General features: G+C 41.8%; 1 protein-coding gene across 3 annotated transcripts in view; it reads right to left on the reverse strand.

Moving 5' to 3' along the window:
- The window catches only part of LOC310836915 (glutamate receptor 3), a 210,259-nt gene that overhangs the window by 92,719 nt on the left and 97,839 nt on the right, over positions 1-19,701 (reverse strand). For 2 of the 3 annotated variants that reach the window (XM_083722848.1, XM_083722847.1), the window contains exons 5-6: positions 14,210-14,263; positions 10,367-10,528 (exon numbers count right to left, since the gene is read on the reverse strand). In XM_083722848.1, coding sequence (XP_083578974.1) covers positions 10,367-10,528; positions 14,210-14,263 — 216 coding nt within the window. The remainder of the gene's footprint in view (positions 1-10,366; positions 10,529-14,209; positions 14,264-19,701) is intronic. The other variant, XM_083722846.1, reaches the window with a different exon arrangement.

Raw genomic sequence — 19,701 nt, forward strand, 5'->3', positions numbered from 1 at the left:
ATTTTTTTGAGTACCTACGGAGAGGACCTTCAGAAAGGGATCGAAAGACCTTCAGGGTCTGGACCATCACCTGCACCTACACCTACACCTTCGGGATCTGAAGATCAGGAGAAAAAGATACCACCACTAGAGGAACAACAGATTTGTCCAGGATGTCTCTGCAACTTCTGAGTTGGAACATCAATGGCGCCAACTCCCCGGAAAAAAGGAGAAGAATATTTCACATATTGAAAAAACAACAATTGGACATTATTTGCTTGCAAGAAACACATGTGACCAGGCTCCACAGAAAAGTGTTAATAAACAAAAGATTAGGCCAAGAATTTATCTCTTCGGACCGAGTCAAGAAAAGAGGAGTGGTGATATATGCAAAGGAGAGCCTGTCACCAAAATTTTTATTTAAAGATGAGCAAGGAAGAATTTTGGCAATTGAGATACAAAACCAAGGAGAAAAGTTTTTGATATTAGGAATTTATGCACCAAATGAGGGGAAATCGGAATTTTATAAGAAGCTGCATGAGATAATGCTGGACTATCTGAACTATGACAACATCATCATGATGGGAGACATGAATGGGGTGGCATCAACCAACATGGATAAGTCACATAGCCAAAATGTGACAAAAGATGGCAGACTACCTAAAACATTTTTTGAACTGACTGACAATATGGACTTGATTGACATTTGGAGAACAAAGAACCCCCTGGGAAGAGAAGGAACATTCTTTTCTGAAGCCCAACTGACATGGACAAGAATCGACCAAATATGGATAACTAGAGGTCTGGCACCTAAGACTAGAAAAGTGGAAATCTGCCCAAAGACCTGCTCCGACCATAATGCCGTAAAGATGGATATGAGACTAACTCCAACCGGCTCCTTCAGATGGAAGATGAATGACAATTTGTTCAGAGATCAGGAGATTACTAAAAAGGCCCAAAAAGCTTTGAAGGACTACTTTGAGATAAATTTGAACACTACGGTGGAAAAAAAGAATCATCTGGGACGCAAGTAAAGCGGTTATGAGGGGGTTCCTGATACAATAGAACACTATAAAGAAAAGAACACAGAATGAGAAAAAGGACAAGATCTTGGAGAAAATTAAAGAATGTGAGAAGAAGTTAAGATCGAGGCCAAAGTCAAAGGAGATTTTGAGAGAAATTAAACTCTATCAAGCACAATATTCTAAATTGATAAATCAGGAAGTGGAGTGGAAAGTTAAGCTAATGAAACAAAGATCATTTGAATCGGCAAATAAATGTGGAAAACTGTTAGCATGGCAGTTGAAAAAGAGACAAAAATTGAATACGGTCACAAATCTAGAGATCGAAGGAAGAAATATTCAGAATCCAATGGAGATCAGAAAGTGTTTCCAGAGATATTTTAAACAACTTTACACTCAAGGGCCGCAAAATGAGGTTGAGATAGAACAATTTTTGACAAGGAATGGTCTACCAAAGCTGTCACAATCCTGAACCATAAAATAACACTACAAGAGATTGAAGAAGCCATTCAGAATATGCAATTGGGCAAATCTCCAGGGCCAGATGGGCTTACCTCCAAATATTATAAGGCATTGAAAGACTATCTGATACATCCATTAATGGAGGTTTGCAATGAAATTATGGAGGGGAAGAAGGCACCGGAGTCGTGGAAAGAAGCTTTCATCACATTGATACCCAAACTAGAAACTGAAAAGACACAACTTAAGAACTACCGCCCCATCTCCCTCCTAAATGTGGATTACAAAATATTTGCAGACATTTTAGCAAGCAGATTTTAAAAAGTTTTAAATGAAGTAATTCACAAGGACCAGGCAGGCTTTCTCCCAGGTAGACATTTGTTTGCTAACACAAGGAACATTATTGACATTTTGGAACTTTTGCAAACAAATATCAATACAAAAGCAGTGTTAATATTTATAGATGTGGAGAAGGCCTTTGATAATATTTCATGGAAGTTTATGAAGAAAAACTTGGAAGGGATGGGAGTGGGACGGGGATTTGAGAATGGGATAGATGCAATTTATTCAGAACAAAAGGCTAAATTGATAGTGAACAATGTGGTGACGGAAGAGTTTAAAATTGAAAAAGGAACACGACAAGGTTGTCCTATCTCTCCTTTGTTATTTATTTCGGTCCTGGAGGTGCTCTTGAATATGATTAGAGGAGACCGGTTGGTGGAAGGAATTCAGGTCGGAGCAAAACAGTATAAACTTAAAGCATTTGCAGATGACCTAGTTTTGACCCTACAGGAGCCAGAATCTAGTACGAAAAGGGTATTACAATTGATTCAGGAGTTTGGTCGGGTGGCGGGATTTAAACTCAATAAGCAGAAAACCAAGGTATTGGAAAATTTTTTGACACCTTTAGAATCAGAAAGGTTTCAGAAAGAGACAGAGTTAAACGTGGTTAAAAAAGTAAGATACCTAGGGGTAAACATAACAGCGAAGAATATGAGTCTATTTAAGGATGACTATGAAAAGTGTTGGTCTGAAATTAAAAGGGATTTAGAAGTTTGGTCAAGATTGACCTTGTCAGGACGAATTGCTGCTATAAAGATGAATGTATTGCCAAAAATGCTCTTTTTGTTCCAGACTTTACAGATTGTGGATAAAATGGAGTGTTTTGGGAGGTGGCAAAGAGATATTTCCAAATTTGTCTGGCAGGGCAAAAAGCCCAGAATTAAGTTTAAGATACTAACTGATGCTAAAGAAAGAGGGGGCTTTGCCCTGCCAGACTTAAAGTTGTACTATGAATCAGCAGCTTTCTGCTGGTTGAAAGACTGGCTGCTTCTTGAAAACACTGAGGTTTTGGATCTGGAAGGTTTTAACAATGCTTATGGATGGCATGCATATTTGTGGTATGACAAGGTCAAAAGTCATAAGGCTTTCAAGAACCATATTGTCAGGAAAGCAGTGTTCAGTGTCTGGATAAAATATAAAGACTTATTGGAAAATAAGACCCCAAGGTGGCTATCACCAATGGAAGCTAAGGCCCGGAAAAGACTCAATATGGAGGCCAAATGGCCGAAATATTGGGAAATAATAGAAAAAGATGGAGATAATTGGAGGTTGCAGAGTTTGGAGAAATTAAAAGATAAAGTGTGAGATTGGTTACATTATGCTCAGATCAAAGAAGTTTTCAAGTTGGATAAAAAGATAGGATTCCAGGTGGAAAAATCAAAGTTAGAAACGGAATTGTTAGAACCTAAGACGCAGGTGGGACGCAGGTGGTGCTGTGGGTTAAAGCCTCAGCGCCTAGGACTTGCCGATCGAAAGGTTGGCGGTTCGAATCCCTGCGGCGGGGTGCGCTCCCGCTGCTCGGTCCCAGCGCCTGCCAACCTAGCAGTTCGAAAGCACCTCCGGGTGCAAGTAGATAAATAGGGACCGCTTACCAGCGGGAAGGTAAACGGCGTTTCCGTGTGCGGCTCTGGCTCGCCAGAGAAGCGATGTCACGCTGGCCACGTGACCCGGAAGTGTCTCCGGACAGCGCTGGCCCCTGGCCTCTTGAGTGAGATGGGCGCACAACCCCAGAGTCTGTCAAGACTGGCCCGTACGGGCAGGGGTACCTTTACCTTTACCTTTACCTTTAAGACTAAGGTACTTTCAAGAATGTATAATTTGCTGCTAAAATGGAATACACAAGATGAAACGGTCAAATCGGCTATGATAAAATGGGCACAGGACATTGGGTACAATATCATGTTTGCTGACTGGGAAAGGTTATGGACCACCGGTTTGAAATTCACGGCATGCAATGCCTTGAAAGAAAATATTATGAAAATGATATATAGGCGGTACATGACTCCAGTCAAGCTTGCAAAAATATACCATTTGTCTGATAATAAATATTGGAAATGTAAAGAAACTGAAGGAACGTTCTTTCACCTCTGGTGGACCTGCTTTCTGGGAGTTAAGGCTTTCTGGGAAATGATATATAACGAGTTGAAAAAGGTATTTAAGTATACCTTCCCTAAGAAACCAGAGGCCTTTCTTTTGGGCATCGTCGGCCAGAGGGTGTTAAAAAAGGACCGAACATTTTTTATGTATGCAACAACAGCAGCAAGGATACTTGTCGCCAAGCACTGGAAAACCCAAGATTTGCCCACACTGGAAGAATGGCAGATGCAACTGATAGACTATATGGAGCTAACAGAAATGACTGGCAGAATCCGAGACCTGGGAGAAGAGGCTGTGGAGGAGGACTGGAAGAAATTTAAGGACTATTTACAAAAATATTGTAAATTGTATGAATGTTAAGAAAGATGTAAGATTATTAACAATAGGGCACCATTAAGCTAGTTTAAAGGAATATGAAGATAAATGAAAATATAAGAAAAGATAAATTTTGGATAAATATTATGCTAAAATTAAGCTTTTAAGGTTTGGGTAAAATTATCTAAAATTAGGGACACAATACTGGAAAATTATAATATAAGAATTGAAACAAGGTGATAAATTGCTGGGTAAAGCTCGAAAAACTTGGAACGCAGGAACGAGAGATGCGAGGAAGTCCAAAGAAGTGAAGAAAATGTGGTTATTGAAAAATTATATGTTATTTTGTTTTTGTTTTTTATTGTAGTAAGAAAATCTTTAATAAATATTTTAAAAAAAGAAAAAAAATGGTTAGGAGTGATGGGAGGTGTCGCCTACAAACTTCTGGAGGGTACCATGTTGTATCTATGCCAGCCTTCCCCAACCTGTTGCCTTCCAGATATTTTGGGCAGGAACTCTCAGCAGCTCCAGAGCAAGAGAGTGGGCAGGTGAGCATGAGAGAGAAGGTAACATGACTTCTGGTACCTGCCGTAGAGCAGCTACCAGAAGGATCAGCACAGATTGGAGGATCCAGTTCTGATCTGTGACATACCTGGACAGAAGGCAAAGAGCCCACTCACCTGGCAATGGACCTAGGCTGCACGCCTGGCTGCTTTGCCCCTGCTCTTTCTCAGGGGTAGAGCACTTGTTTTGCATGCAGAAGAAGAAGAAGAGTTTGGATTTGTTATCTCTCTTTATCACTACCCTAAGGAGTCTCAAAGCGGCTAACAATCTCCTTTCCCTTCCTCCACCACAACAAACACTCTGTGAGGTGAGTGGGGCTGAGAGACTTCAGAGAAGTGTGACTGGCCCAAGGTCACCCAGCAGCTGCATGTGGAGGAGCGGAGACGCGAACCCAGTTCACCAGATTACGTGACTACCGCTCTTAACCACTACACCACACTGGCTCTCAAGAAGGTCCCAGGTTCAATCCCCAGCATCTCCAGATGGGGCTGGGAATGGCACATTAGTGAGATGCTGGAGAGCTACTGCTAGTCAGTATAGACAATACTAGCCTAGTTGGGCCAATGGTCTGACTTGGTGTAAGCAGTGCTCCCTCCCCCCCAAAAAATGTTTAGAGGTACTTTCATTTTGACTCAAGAAAACCACCATTTTATAGTTCAAATTGGGAAAAATAAATATAGTAAATGGACAAAAATACAAAGATTCACAAAATGTTTAGGGGTATGCGTCCCGCCAGAAAAAAGCACTGGGTGTAAGATAGCTTCTTATACTCCTATGCCTGTTTCCTGGGTCATAGGTTTGTTTTAACTTTTTAACTTGATGTGTGGCACAGATCCGCCAAGTAAAGTTGGAAACCACTCCCGTAAAACAAATTCAAGGCCTCATTAGGTGCAGGGTCTATTCATGACATCTTTCTGGCTATAAACCAAATATATTCTATATAACATCTCTTTCTTTCCTCTTTTTGCTTGCAGTTTTCTTCTTTTTCTTTGTTGAACAATGAGCTAGCCAATATAGGCTGTCTGGTGTTAAAAGCACAGCGAACATGAATTACATCTCTCTGGACTGTATTTTCTATTAACTCAAATATGTAGCCAGCAATAAATCTGTTTATTTTTTTTCCTTAGGAAAACAACGAAAACACACCACTTTCACTGCTTTCTCATATGGTTCAGAATTACCGTTCTTATTGAGGTTATAAATCTGATAAACATTCCTGTTCGTAGGAAGGGTAAGATCTCTAAATGATTATTATTTTTTTGCCAGTGAATTGGATTTATTTCAGAGAAAGACTTAAAAAAGAAAAGAAAACCAAACTCTTCAAAATTAGAGATTTGCCTATATTTTGAATATATTGCTTTCTGTGGTCGGCATTCTATTTCTTTGTAGCTGAATATTAAGAGTTGACAAAATTAGCTGGAGACTCCCCATGTGATTTAGAACCCTGATTATGCAAGATTCTAAATTGTGCAGAGAACCTCTGTGGCTACTGCAGTAGCTTCTCGGCGGCTGGGGTAGAGCCACTGGGCTGGGTTCCCAGCTGCTGGTTTGCTGTTGCTTGATGGCAGAGACAGAAGCAAGGCAGGGGAGGGTGGCATGGTGCAAAGTCACTGCACCAGTTTCCTGACTGCCTCAGCCCTCTCCCTCCCAGTAAGTAACACTGACCCTACTTCTGGAAGGCTAGTGTAGCAACTCTACCCCACATGGGAAGTGGATTCTCTCCAGAACGTCTCTCCACTCAGAAACATGCTTTCTGACTTATGAGTGCTGGAAAAATGGGGGTGGTGGGGGTGGGGGAGTCCGAATAGGGCTCATATAGTCTTCTTTTCAGGAGATGCCAGTGGCTGCCACCAGACCTTGTGACAGCAAATTCCATTAATTAATTAATGGGGGCACCATCTCAAAGCCTGGTAAGCAAGGCACTGGGCTTTGGGAAAGAGGCATGAGGCTCTGACAGGGTCCTATAGCTCCCTGTCTCTTCCCCAAAGCTGAGTTAGGGCTTTCCCAGTTTTGGGAAGGAGGTAGGAGGGCTCTAGGACCCAGCCAAATCCTCACGCCTCCTTCTCAAAGGTGGGCACCTCCTTAACTGCCTTTGGGAAGGTAGTCTGAGGACAGGAGGCGGTGCCAAGATTTGGCCTCACACAGGGTGACATAGTACCAAGTCCCCACCATGCTGATATCTAAAATATAGGCACCTGCATGCTGTGTTTTCTTTGTCTGTTCAGAATTTACTAACTCTGAGTCCAAGTGTTAGAGTGGGGATTACTGATTGTGTAGATGCAGAAATGCTATTCACGTTTATCCTAAGACATGGCTTTGAAACCCATGAAAACTCAGACATTACAGCAAGTTGTGCTTTAACAAACATTTTCCTCTGTAGCCAGGAAGGGAAGGGGAGACAAAGAGAGAAAGTACTTGAGCTTAGGCACATTCCTGCTCCATAAAACTATGGTTTGAACCAGGAATGTTACATGTGGATGTGGGGAGAGACTGAGGCTTAATTTGTGCAACAAGTCACGTTTGGTTTGAACCATGCTCGATTTGAAACATTATTTATTCAACAAACCATAAGTCATTTCATGGATGAATAAACCAGCCATGGCTTATATCCAGCTAGTCTTGTCTGACCAGCATCTATGGTGGGTGACCTATCAAACCATGATTAAACAAGGCTGTTGGATTCAGACACCATATCATAACATAGTTAAAACAAGTAATGGTTTGTGAGCCATCAACAACCCATGGCTTTGCTTTATGTTTGTTGGTAGACAATAAACAATAGTCTGCTGGGCTAGGTTTACACAATCAGAATAACCATAGTTTGGCTAAACAAACCATAGCTTAGCATTATGTATGAACCAGAGAAGAGGGAGAAGCAGGAACATACAGAGAAAGAAGAATGTGTATGATTTTAATAGCATGGCTGAAGCTAAGGTTGAAGGTGGGTTCTGAAAAAGTTGACGACTACTGTGCTACAACATACCAACTCTGAGTTAAAGGCTAATATGAAAAGTAGTGGGTCGTAGCAAACCAAGTACTACTCAGAGTAGACCCATAGGAATTAATGGGCCTAAGTTAGCCATGTCTATTAACTTAGTGGGTCTACTATGCATAGAACTATTATTTATTTAATTTGTATACCACCCTTCTGTCTTAGATCTCAGGGCATTTCACAGCATAAAAATACAAGATAAAAACACAAAAATACTAAAAACAATAACAAAAAAACCCACAAATCACTAACCCTCCTTCCCCCAACCCCATACCATATTATAGGATACAACCCTATGGACACTGGGTGGCAACCTCTCAAAACATTCCCTTTATCTCCTGTTTCACTTCTACTAAACTAAATGGTGGAGCCACAGCCAAACCATACATTTAAAGCACTTTAAATAATGATGGCTTTCCCAAAAGGATCCTGGGAGCTGCAGTTTCCTAAGGGTGCTGAGAGTTCTTAGTAGACCCCTTATTCCCTTCCTAAAGGTACCCTGGGAAGAAGAACTGCTAAACCACTCTGGGAACTTTAGCTCTGGGAAGGGAATGGGTGTCTTCTAACAACTCTCAGCACCCTTAACAAACTACAGCTCCCATAATTCTTTGGGGGAAGCCATGGCTGTATAAAGTGCTTTAAATGTATAGTGTGAATGTGGCCCAAGTTGAGGAGGCACTTGATCTATGCTCCCAGCAGCTACACAAACCCTATAACATCATTTTGCTCTAAAAAAAGTCTGCCTTTGCTTAGAAGCCCATAAAGAAATAAATACATCCTCTCTGAAGAACTTTGTATTTCTAAGACAAATAGGCAATATCTGAGGGAATCAGGCTCCTGAGTTTTAAATTGCAACCCATTTCCCTAGCACGATAGTTGGTAGCCCAAATATATCTGGGAGGAGCCAATCTTTAATAAACCAACTAACTAGCTAGCTAGCTAACTAACTAACTAACTAACTAACTAACTAACTAACTAACTAACTAACTAATGCTTCTTCTGTTTCACTTGTTTGTTTTTTGTTAGAGTTTCTTTTAAAAAGTTAAAACTAGCAAATATCACAGAACAGCTCCACCGTACAACTGAGCATTAGAGTCAACTTTTGCTCTTACATAGACAAGAAAAGGGTTTTGTAAGAGCTGTCCAATCTATTACTACATAAAGCTCACAGAGTGGTATTTTCTCCCTCGGGCCAGGCCTGCTTTAATGATCAGAAACCCAAATGCAGCCTCCTTGGAATCACGCCAAGAGACAAATCAAATTTTCTATTTTATTTGTATTCTACTAACAAATGCATGAGCATGCAAAGGAAAGCCAGCGAGGGAAGGAGGAAAGAGTAGATGAAATACTGAATAAATCAACACACCAGGGCATTAGTCTCTAGCCAATTACATTTCTTAGTCCCAGACATTGTACATTCATTTGCCAGGATGGTTTTCTAAAGGGAGTGGCTGTCTCTTTGATAAATACTGTACAAATTTAACAAATCAGGAGTAAATTTGTGCAAATATTAGATTCAGGTAGGTAGCCGTGTTGGTCTGACACAGTCAAAAAAATAAAAATAAAAATAATAAATTGTCCAGTAGCACCTTAGAGACCAACTAAGTTTGTTCTGGGTATTAGCTCTCATGTGCATGCATACTTCCTCAGATGTGCAAATATTAGTTTCGTTCCTGAGTGATACCCAACACTAAGAGTATTTTTTAAAAGCCAGAGGAGTACTTTTTTTGCCCCCGGCCCCCAAATCAGTTATTTTTAGGCCTAAACTATAGTAAATTACACTACAGAGCTCTGATACAGGGCACACTGCAATGATCTTTGCACTGGATTGGATAAGATAGCACTGTCCTGTCTCCAAGTAGGAATGGGTGAATATGTCAGTTTTGGTTTCTCTCAGTTTGCCAGGCTTAAATTCAGTCCAGTCAAACCTCTGTTCCCGAACGCCTCCATTATTTTGGCTCCTGAATGCTGAAAACCCAGAAGTAAATGCTCTGGTTTTCAAATGTTTTTTGGAACTTGAATGTCCGACGTGGCTTCCACTTGAGTGCAAGAAGCTCCTTCAACCAATTGGAAGCCATGCCTTGGTTGTCAAATGTTTTAGAAGTTGGACGGTCTTCCGGAACGGATTAAGTTTGACTATATCCATATTTCCATGAGTTTGAAAAAAGCTATTGTAAAAGTCTTTAGCATTTTGCGGAAATTTCTCCCACTACACACATTTTTGTATGACATTTTACCTAATATGTACATGGTCTGTCTAACACAGTGTTCAGTCAGCAGATATCAATTAGCATCAGTCAACAAATATTGAGTTCCAAGAAGCTGCATCTCCAATAGAGCTGGGAAAGGACTCCTACCTGAGATCTCAGAGAGCAAAGTCAGTGGTACAAATTAGTGGTGAGGGAAAGAAGAAGAATTGCCACAATGGTCATGGTTTGAAAAGTGGTCACCCAATATCCATAACTTTTCATTTCGGCCTTCAGAGTTCATGTGTTTTAGCGTAGTAGCCTCCAACTTTTTCAGATCCAGTATCTACCTTGAAAAAGCTATAGACAAATATTTCTTACCCATTCTGTCACTGCTCCACAACACTTACCTTTAGCGGAGAATTTTTTGCTTCGGGGAATTCTCTTTCATCAAGTCTCACCCAGCGCTGCATAAACTGCTGGACCATTGGATTGTCATTATTAATAATCTGAAATCCAGTTACATTGGCACCTCCTTGTACTACTCTTTCCAGTGAAATATCTGTAAAACCCTAGAAAGACAAAATAGTTTTTTTGTTTTGACCTGGAATCAATCTTGCAGTCTCCATCCTAAAGCGACACATGCCAGGAACAGCTTAACCACTTTATCCTGCTGGGTGTATAAACTGTTGCTGACTTTCAAGTTGGAAGAGAGAGAATTAGAAATACATTCATTTATTTTTTTTGGAATACAAAAAAATAACTGTTTTGAAATTCAGAAATGCAGTATAGATGCATAAAAACATAAGAAGAGCCTATTGGACCAAGCCAATGACCCATCTCGCCCAACATCCTCTTCTCATAGTATCCAACGAGATGTCTACTGGAAGCCTGCAAGCAGGAGCTGAGCACAGGAGCACTCTGTCCACCTGCGATTTCCAGCAACTGGTGCTCAGAGGCATATTGCCTGTGACAGAGAAATAGAACATAGACATTGTAGCTAGCAGAAGGACCTACAATTGAAAGCAGATGGGATGCAATTATGTGTCTATGCCTTATAAATAAGCATCACCTTATTTAAGGGACTGTTGTCTAAAAATTCTGTATAGGTGGCACCACAAGTGCAGTTTTCTCATATGACATCAAATATCCTGAAGACTGTTGGGGTGGTTGCAGTAGCAGGGGGACATTTTTCCACTTATGGTAGGAATGCCCTCTGGCATCCAAATTTTAGATTGACATATTTGAAGAAGTATCAATTTATTTACTTTTTAAAAAATGTCCCCTCCAAGCCTCCCTGCAACTCACCCTTTTGAACTTGTGGGATGATCAAACCACATCTTCCCAATCTATGGAACTTCTTCTTAACATGGATGCTGGCTGCAAGACAAACCTCTTTGGCCCAGAAATGGAAGACACTACAGAACTAAACTCTAGTCTTAGTATAAGGCTATGTGGACCCTGGCTATTGTAAAGAACTTTTCTATGCTATGTGGACTCTGGCTGTTGTAGAGAACATTTCTGTGCTATGTGGACTCTGTCTATTGTAGAGGACATTTCTATTCTGTTTGGTGGGATTTCATTTCTTACGTGTCGAATTCAAATATACAAAACTCTCTTCCCCCACCAAATCACAACTTTTTGCTTTTATTATGCGTTTTGTTGCTTTTATTTTTCTACATTATATGCTCTCTATTTATTAGGAAAATCCTACCTTTTTACCTCTCCTATGCTTTACAACCTTGATTATGCTCTTTCCTGTTTATATTTTTTATTTTACATTAACCAAGCCCTTTTTGTGAATAGTGAGTGGGAAGAATTTAATTGATCCAGATTCAGTAATCCCACATATACACTTAAGAACATGCATTGCTGTATTTAGCCAACTTCTACAGTCCAGCACCTTTTGTAAGGGTCTCAGCAAACAGTGTGTGCTTGCAGGCTGGCCCTACCAAGGCTGCGTCTATGGGAGGAGCAAGACCCTTTTGGGGTATTGATGCTGCGAACACCTCCATTGCAGGAAAATAAACCATGTATCACAAAGACACCACAGTCTGTTGTGCCTCATACCCCAAGGAAACACGAACCCTGGGTAAACGCCTGGAACCCCTGGAATCTCGCACCGCTTGGAGATTGGGGTGGCGTGCAACACATGGGAAGTGGAGAGAAGACTTTCAAAACTCTCTCTCTCTCTCTCTCTGTCTGTCTGTCTCTCATGCCATAAGAAGAAACCCTTGGGAAAAACCTGTTATAAAGTACATGATAAAAATCAGGGCCGGCCCATTCATGAGGCAAAGTGAGGCAACCGCCTTGGGCGGCAGGATTCACAGGGGCAATAGATCTGGCCTTCAAGGAATGCATCCACCACAACCACCGCCGTGGTGGCAGGAACAACTCCAGCACACCTCAGCAGGGCTCCTCGCATGCCACCTCCATAGCAGCCTGCTGACCCCCTCCCATTAAAGAGGAAATGGCGCGGGTTGCTTTCTGGGGTCTCCTGGGGTCTACACCTATCCATTTAGGGTGGGCCCCCTTTCCCCCAAGCAACAGCCTTTGATTAACACTTCAACCATCAAAGGTTGATTTGATGCCCCCAACCCAACCCCTGTTCCTGATGTAGAACTTTAATCCCTGCTTATTCCTGGTGTATATCTTCACTTTCCCCTTGCTCCCTGTGGTTCATTTCAGGTGCCAAAATGTCTTGGGCTGGCCCTCTTAAAAATAGACATACACAGGGCACACTATATCTAGTTATTTAATATATGAAACAAGTTATATCTTACTCTCTCCACAATATGCTTTAGATGTACTGCCTGGAATTGGACAAATGAATTGTTAAGCAGCTTGACAACTTGGCAAAATAGAATTATGGATTAACTTTGAGTCTTCATAACAACTGTAAAATAACCAAGCACAATGTCGTACTTCTTAGCAGTGAGGTTGAAGCATTATAAAGGAGATCTGGATTCTCAGTGGCATAATTTGAGATGAAATACAAATTATGAATTAGTTTCAGATTATTAGGGCAGGGAAGCTTCAGTAAAAAGCCAAGAGGCAGTCACTGAGAACAAATGATTATGACATCCCAGTTCTAGCATTGTTCCAAAGCCACACAGCAAGGGCTGGGAAATACATTCTGGCCAGGATTCAAATAGGTGCTTTAGAAATGCCCTGAGCTTTGCACATGCTCAATGGAACCTTTTTGAAATGTCCCTTAAATACAAAAGAAATTTGCCAAGATTTCAGTCTTCACTGACTTCCTATTCCCTTCTGGGCTCAATTTAAGAGAGGATAACAAGATCCTGACTGGATGAGGCCAATAGCCCATCTAGTCCAGCATCCTGCGCTCACAGCAGCCAACCAGATGGCTGTATGAAACCTGCAAGGAGGACCAGAATGCAACAACCTCCTCTCCTGTGGTTTCCAGCAACTGGTATTCAGAAGCACATTTCTTCTGACTGTGGAGAGAGAGTTTAGACATCATGGCCAGTAGACACTGAAGGCCTTATCTGTCATGAATTTGTCCATTTTTTGTTAAATATAAAAATGTCCTCCAATTTGGTGACCATCACTGCTTCAGGCAAAAGGGTGAATTCCATAGTTAACTACTGTATGTGCTATGTAAAGAAGTACTTCAATTCTCATAGTGATTTGTCAATCCCTTTTCGCAGGGAACTCTAAAATTGTAGCTGTGTGAGGGGAAAAGGGGCCTCCAAACAACTCTCAGCCCCCTAGCAACCTACAGTTCCCAGGATTCTTTGGGGGAAGCATGACTCTTTAAAGTGGTATAATGATGCTTTTAATGTATAGTGCAGACAAGGCCCTAGTCACCCGCCTCTAGACTTATTCTAGTTTGTCAGCGTCTTTTGAACTGGACAGAGGGCTCCAGATACAGCCTGGATTGCTTAGGGTTGAATGTAAGGATTGCTTCTTGTGATCTGGATAGGATGTATTCATCAGAAGCAGCTCCCTGGATTGAGAAGGGCTGCTAAGCTAGCTTCCTGACTTGTATACCACTCTTGCTTTTATTGGGAGTGAGACGGTAAAGTGTGAGGTGGTTTGAAACATTAATCCTGGAACTAGCTGCACACAGTTCATCAGATTCTAGTGACCATCCTTCAGTTTGCCTGGGCAATTAGGAATGGCATGACTTAAAGGTCAGTATGTTATTTCCCGCAGTCATGCTAAATCTCCTACATTGATAAATAAATAGATAGAGAGAGAGGGAGGGAGAGAGAGACAGAAGGTCTTACCAGATTAGCAAGCATGTAGTGATAACTTCTGGAATGTTTACTAAGGGTTGCAACCTGTATAAGGGATAAAGAAAGGGAAAAAAAAGACACATTATTTAGCTGCAGGTAATTCCACATGAATAAAAAGGCAAGCATAAGGTGATGTTGACTTTGAGGCACACGTGCAAGGATTTCTGTGGTGACCCCTGCTATTCACATTGCCTTCCACACAGGGAAGTGTTGCACAAAAGCTCACAGCAAAGGACTTCTCCCATGCAAATTCCGTTTTTGAAATGAATGGAACCTTGTGCTGGAATGCATCTGATGGTAGATTTTCTACTTTGTGATCATGTGTGCCTATTCCCCAGGTCATATTAGCCTTGCACAGATACTGAGAATGGTGAGGATTCCTTGACTGGGTATAGAACACATTGTTCATGAAAGCAACATATTAATCTCTTGTCTAGTCTTGCATAGATCTCTGCTTGGAACTGCTGACTGTGAAAGAAACATGGAGTCTACAGATTTCTGGGGTGGTGTTGGTGGAAGGAACACCTTAATGCGAATCCTGCATGGAATGCATCAAAGGAACATACTGAATCAAACCACTGGTCTATCCACAGCCGTATTATCCACAAAGACTAGCAGTGGCTCTCCAATGGTTCAGAAACAGTTATCTCCTAGCCTTAACTAGAGATGATAGGATTGAACTTGTGACCTTCTGCATGCAGAGCAGATGCTCTACCAGGGAACAATGGCCATTCCCCAACTTTTGTCCAAGAGACACTTCTTACTTTCCTTACCAAGATGGAAGCTCAACAAGCTCTCTTGGCAACCTGTACTTAGGGCACCTTCACAAATGAACATCCATTGCTTGGTGACAGTGGCATCTAAGTGTTGACTTGTATCTACAGAACAGGCAAAAGACCACAGACAAGGCTTCCACAGTACTCCTGGGAACCTTGGAAGTTCTTGGCACAGAACAACACAATGACTGAAGATATGCGGTTAGGTTTCCATGGAGAAATCTCCCTGAGTTGTTAAGGAATGAGGCATGTGTTGTTAAGTACTTTAAACAAAGCTGTTCATCCTTTCCAGAGATTTTGCCTCTGCAGCACTGTCCCTGTGTCTTATTGGTCAGCACAGAGGGCCAAAGCCTGTGCCACACTCACAGGTTCAAGCATAATGGATGACCAACATCTAGCCTGCAGTCCAAATGTGATACCTGGAGACCACACCAGAAATATGTGTAGGAAACAGGAGAGTCTGCTCCATAATGTTATCTCTTTCTTTTGAATCTTGCATGTAGTATATATTTATACACATGCATGTGTAATGCAGAATTGACTAAACTTATGTGTTCCGTAGGGACGTGGGTGGTGCTGTAGGTTAAACCACAGAGCCTAGGGCTTGCTGATCAGAAGGTTGGCGGTTCGAAGCCCCACAATGGGGTGAGCTCCCATTGTTTGGTCCCAGCTCCTGCCAACCTAGCAGTTCGAAAGCACGTCAAAGTGCAAGTAGATAAATAGGTACCGCTCTGGCGGGAAGGTAAATGGCATTTCCGTGCACTGCTCTGGTTTGCCAGAAGTGGCTTAGTCATGCTGGCCACATGACCCGGAAGCTGTACACTGGCTCCCTTGGCCAATAAAGCGAGATGATTGCCACAACCCCAGAGTCGGTCACGACTGGACCTAATGGTCAGGGGTCCCTTTACCTTTACCTTATGTGTTCTGTAACTGTGAAGTGAGACAAAATTGTAAACCCGTGGCTCAACAGTAGATGTTGCATGCAGAAGGATTCAGGTTCAATCCCTGGCAACTTCAAGTTACAAAGGCTGTTAGTCCTGAGACCTTGGACATCCTTTGCCAATCAGAGCAGTCAGTACTAGCTAGATGGACCAATGATCTGTCCCCAAATAATCTACTTTTATATCTTTATACAGACAAGGGATGGGAAACCTGGGGCCCTTCAGATGTTGTCAAACTCTAACAGCCATCAGCCTCAGTCAGAATTGATGGGACCTGCAGTCCAAGAAGATCTGGAAGTTCACAAATTCCTAATCTCTGATATTCGCTAATTTTGGTGGCATGATCTTAAGAGGTGTTCAAATGCATAACAGATGGACGAACAACTTTTCAAAATATATACTGGAAGGCAAAGTTACGGTAATCATCAGAATGAAGTAGTGCTCATTTAGATTTCAGAGACAGATAATTCTACTGGAAAAAAACCAGAACCTGCACTACCTTTCCCTCTGCTTCTACATAGAAAATGCCATGTTATTACATTTAGTTTGTCTTTGTCTTGCCAGGATTAAGTGGGAACAATCTTTTGCAGCTGCTCTTTGAATGTCTGCTACCCACACAGCCAAATCCAGTCATTTCTATGTGCAAACGGCAAACAGTTCATTAATTACCCTCTATTTGGCAAAGCTGTTTTGAAACTAAGGCAGGACTCTGCTAGTTGATGGCATATCTGAGGTTTTTTTTTTTTTTTTAAATGATGTGCTCAGCTGCACAATAAGAATACCAGGAACATGTTAACAATTGCACGTTCACATATACACTAGGGTTGCCATATGTCCGGGATTTCCTGGACATAACCAGAATACTGCAGCAGTGTCCGGGTGCAAATCAGGGGAAAATGTCCTGGAAAATTCATATGTATGGCAGCCCATGCTGGCAGGGCTGTTTTGTCGACTTCCCATAAAAAATAGCTTTAAAAGTGGATTATTATTTTTTTGCATTTTTGCCCCCAAAGCCCAACAACTTTGCCAAAAAAAGGTCAACAATTTTTCACACTTTCACTGTTTGAAATATGGCAACCTTAGCATACACTCCCTGCAAGTTTCAAAGTCAGTAAAGCAAAGTGATAAGATAGAACAAAAGATGGTTGGTGTCAACCAAACCAATAACAACTTGCAGAGGTCAGAATCCTTTTTTCTTTTTCTTTTAAAAAAGGGTTTATTGACTTAAAAGGCACTCCCAAAAATGAGGAACTAAGGTATACAGGAGGTATTGTAGAAGAGACCAGGTCAGCTGGGTTCATTACCATACATTTGTGGTAGCACAGGAGCCAACCTCTTGGGGCTGAGGTTGCTTCAGCCCCCCAATAAAATATTTCAGCCCCCCCAATTGATGGACACTGCCATTCAAATGGTTTGTGCATGCTGCAACTTGTGATCGATTGTGCAGGGTGGGTTCTCACCTGGGTCCCCCCCAAATTTTATTCAAGTTGGCACTCCCGGCACCCTGAAACTTCACCTTGAAAACTTCACCCTTATTCTACTACGTCTGTTCTGTTCATTGCTCTGATATTGCCCTGCCCAGCCCTGCCTTGCTGGGTCCATGGCACAGGGCACCTGACACTCTGTATAGCTTCTGTGAAATCTAATAGATTTCCTGCAGAGAGTCTGAAAGCATCATGTGGTTATAAGATCACTGTGCAGCAGCGGCCAAATCCCTGCTTGAGAAAATAGCAGCATTTCCAGAAGAAATTTATCAGGTTTTGTTTTATATATGTGGTGAAATCGAAGCTCGTTAGAGGGAAAATGACTTAATTAGGCCCTAATAGTACTTTTAGAATTCAGCACATCTTCCTAGCCTAGAGCTAACGGCATGTAAGCCTGAGAAAACATTGCAGCAATCTGAATGGAAAGAGAGGCAAGCTTATCAGAACCAATCAGCCACACTGGCGTTGGCCCTACAGGAGCAAATGAATTTGATAATGCCTTTCCACAAAGCAGAAATACAGAAGCAGAACATATAAATCTTGTCAACTGTGTATACATTTTTTGAGTCTAGCAACCTGGAGGGAAAACTGACAGAATTGTTACAATGAGAGCAGAGAATCTTTGTTCAGCTCCTTAGCCTAGCCAGCTTATTTATTTTGATTGTGCAAGACAGGCAGGTAAACAACAACATAAGCCTCTTTCTTTAGCATTAACCCTTAAGAAATTAAGTACAGTGGTACCTTGGTTTAAGAACAGCTTAGTTTATGAACAACTTGGATTAAGAACGCTGCAAGTAGGTGTTTTGGTTTCTGAACTTTGCCTTGGAATAAGAACATGTTTCGCTTCCTGTTGAGTGTGTTCCATTTGTAATTTCAGTCCCCCGCTGCTATGGGAAAGCACACCTTGGTTTAAGAATGCTTTGGTTTAAGAACAGACTTCTGGAACGGATTAAGTTCATAAACCAAGGTACCACTGTACTTCATAAGAAATCTAGTGGTAAACACAAATGATCTGCTCACTCCCCTGCCCATGGATGATTTTCATAATTTCCAACTTGTGGGTGTGTTATAGAACTGTACAATGCTGGTGCCAGCAATGGGTTGGTGTGCCCCATAGAGCCCAGTGGAACCCAGATCTTCCTCTCCAGTTTATGGGGTTTTTTTCAGAGGAAAGAAAGAGGTTTTTTTATCATCTGGTTATAGAAACTTGGTGGTGTAGAGTCCAGTCGCTCTGCAGCCCTTGTGGCTTTTCATCCTCCCTTCCCTTGTTGATGCTCAGTACCAGAAACTAAACTCTCATCTCAGAAGCTTTCTAGCCACCGTCTTTGCTTTCCCTCAACACACTTGGAATTCCTGGGACAAAGATGAGCCTCTGAGATGGAAGTGTGTCTGTTGCTGTTAAGTGGTATGGGAAACACCAGTACTGCAGAGAACTGTATCATTTACACAATCTTCTAGAAGAGAAAGGAAGAAAAGCAGATATGATGGAGTAGGCCAGTGGAAGTGGGGCAGGGAGGCCCCTCCTGTTCTGAGGGCCCACTCTGGCCTGGTGCCAGCCCTGGAACTGTGTCTACAATAGTTTTATTGAAGGATATAGGATAGACACTGTGAATGCATTGCTTTCAGCTCCCCAGATCTATCAATGCCTAATGATCCATGCTTATCTTTTAAAACGAGGGTTAAACCATTTGCTGCAGTGTTTTCTTTTTTCTATTTGCCGCTTCCAAAGGTGACATTTTAGATATTCCTGAGCCCATTATATTTTTCCACCAGATAAAATATCGAAGATGACACACGGCGTTGCTAAAGATTTTCGTGGGTTTTGCAGTAAGTGACAACTCATAGAAATATGCCTCTTAAGCAGGGGTGGCAATGAGAGATCGACCTGCTCCAATGCATTTTTCTCATTCTGCAGAAGCACCATACAATGAGGTACTTTTCCAATGGACAGACAGCAGTTTTTACGGGTTACTGAAAATGGTTATAAGATGCACCCACGTAAGCACAGTCTTTTTTCTTTATTTCTTTGTTTTCACTAGAATCTTCTGTGTTGTCTACCATTTTTTGTTTTAGTTCATTATTTTATTTTAAAAAATGAATAGGCTGCTCTTCCTTTATGACTGCAGTGCTAAAGGTAAAGGTAAAAGGTAAAGGTACCCCTGCCCGTACGGGCCAGTCTTGACAGACTCTGGGGTTGTGCGCCCATCTCACTTAAGAGGCCAGGGGCCAGCGCTGTCCGGAGACACTTCCGGGTCACGTGGCCAGCGTGACATCGCTGCTCT

The sequence above is a fragment of the Podarcis gaigeae genome (genome assembly GCF_964106915.1).
Source record: "Podarcis gaigeae genome assembly, chromosome: Z".
In the NCBI taxonomy this organism is placed as follows: Eukaryota; Metazoa; Chordata; class Lepidosauria; order Squamata; family Lacertidae; genus Podarcis; species Podarcis gaigeae.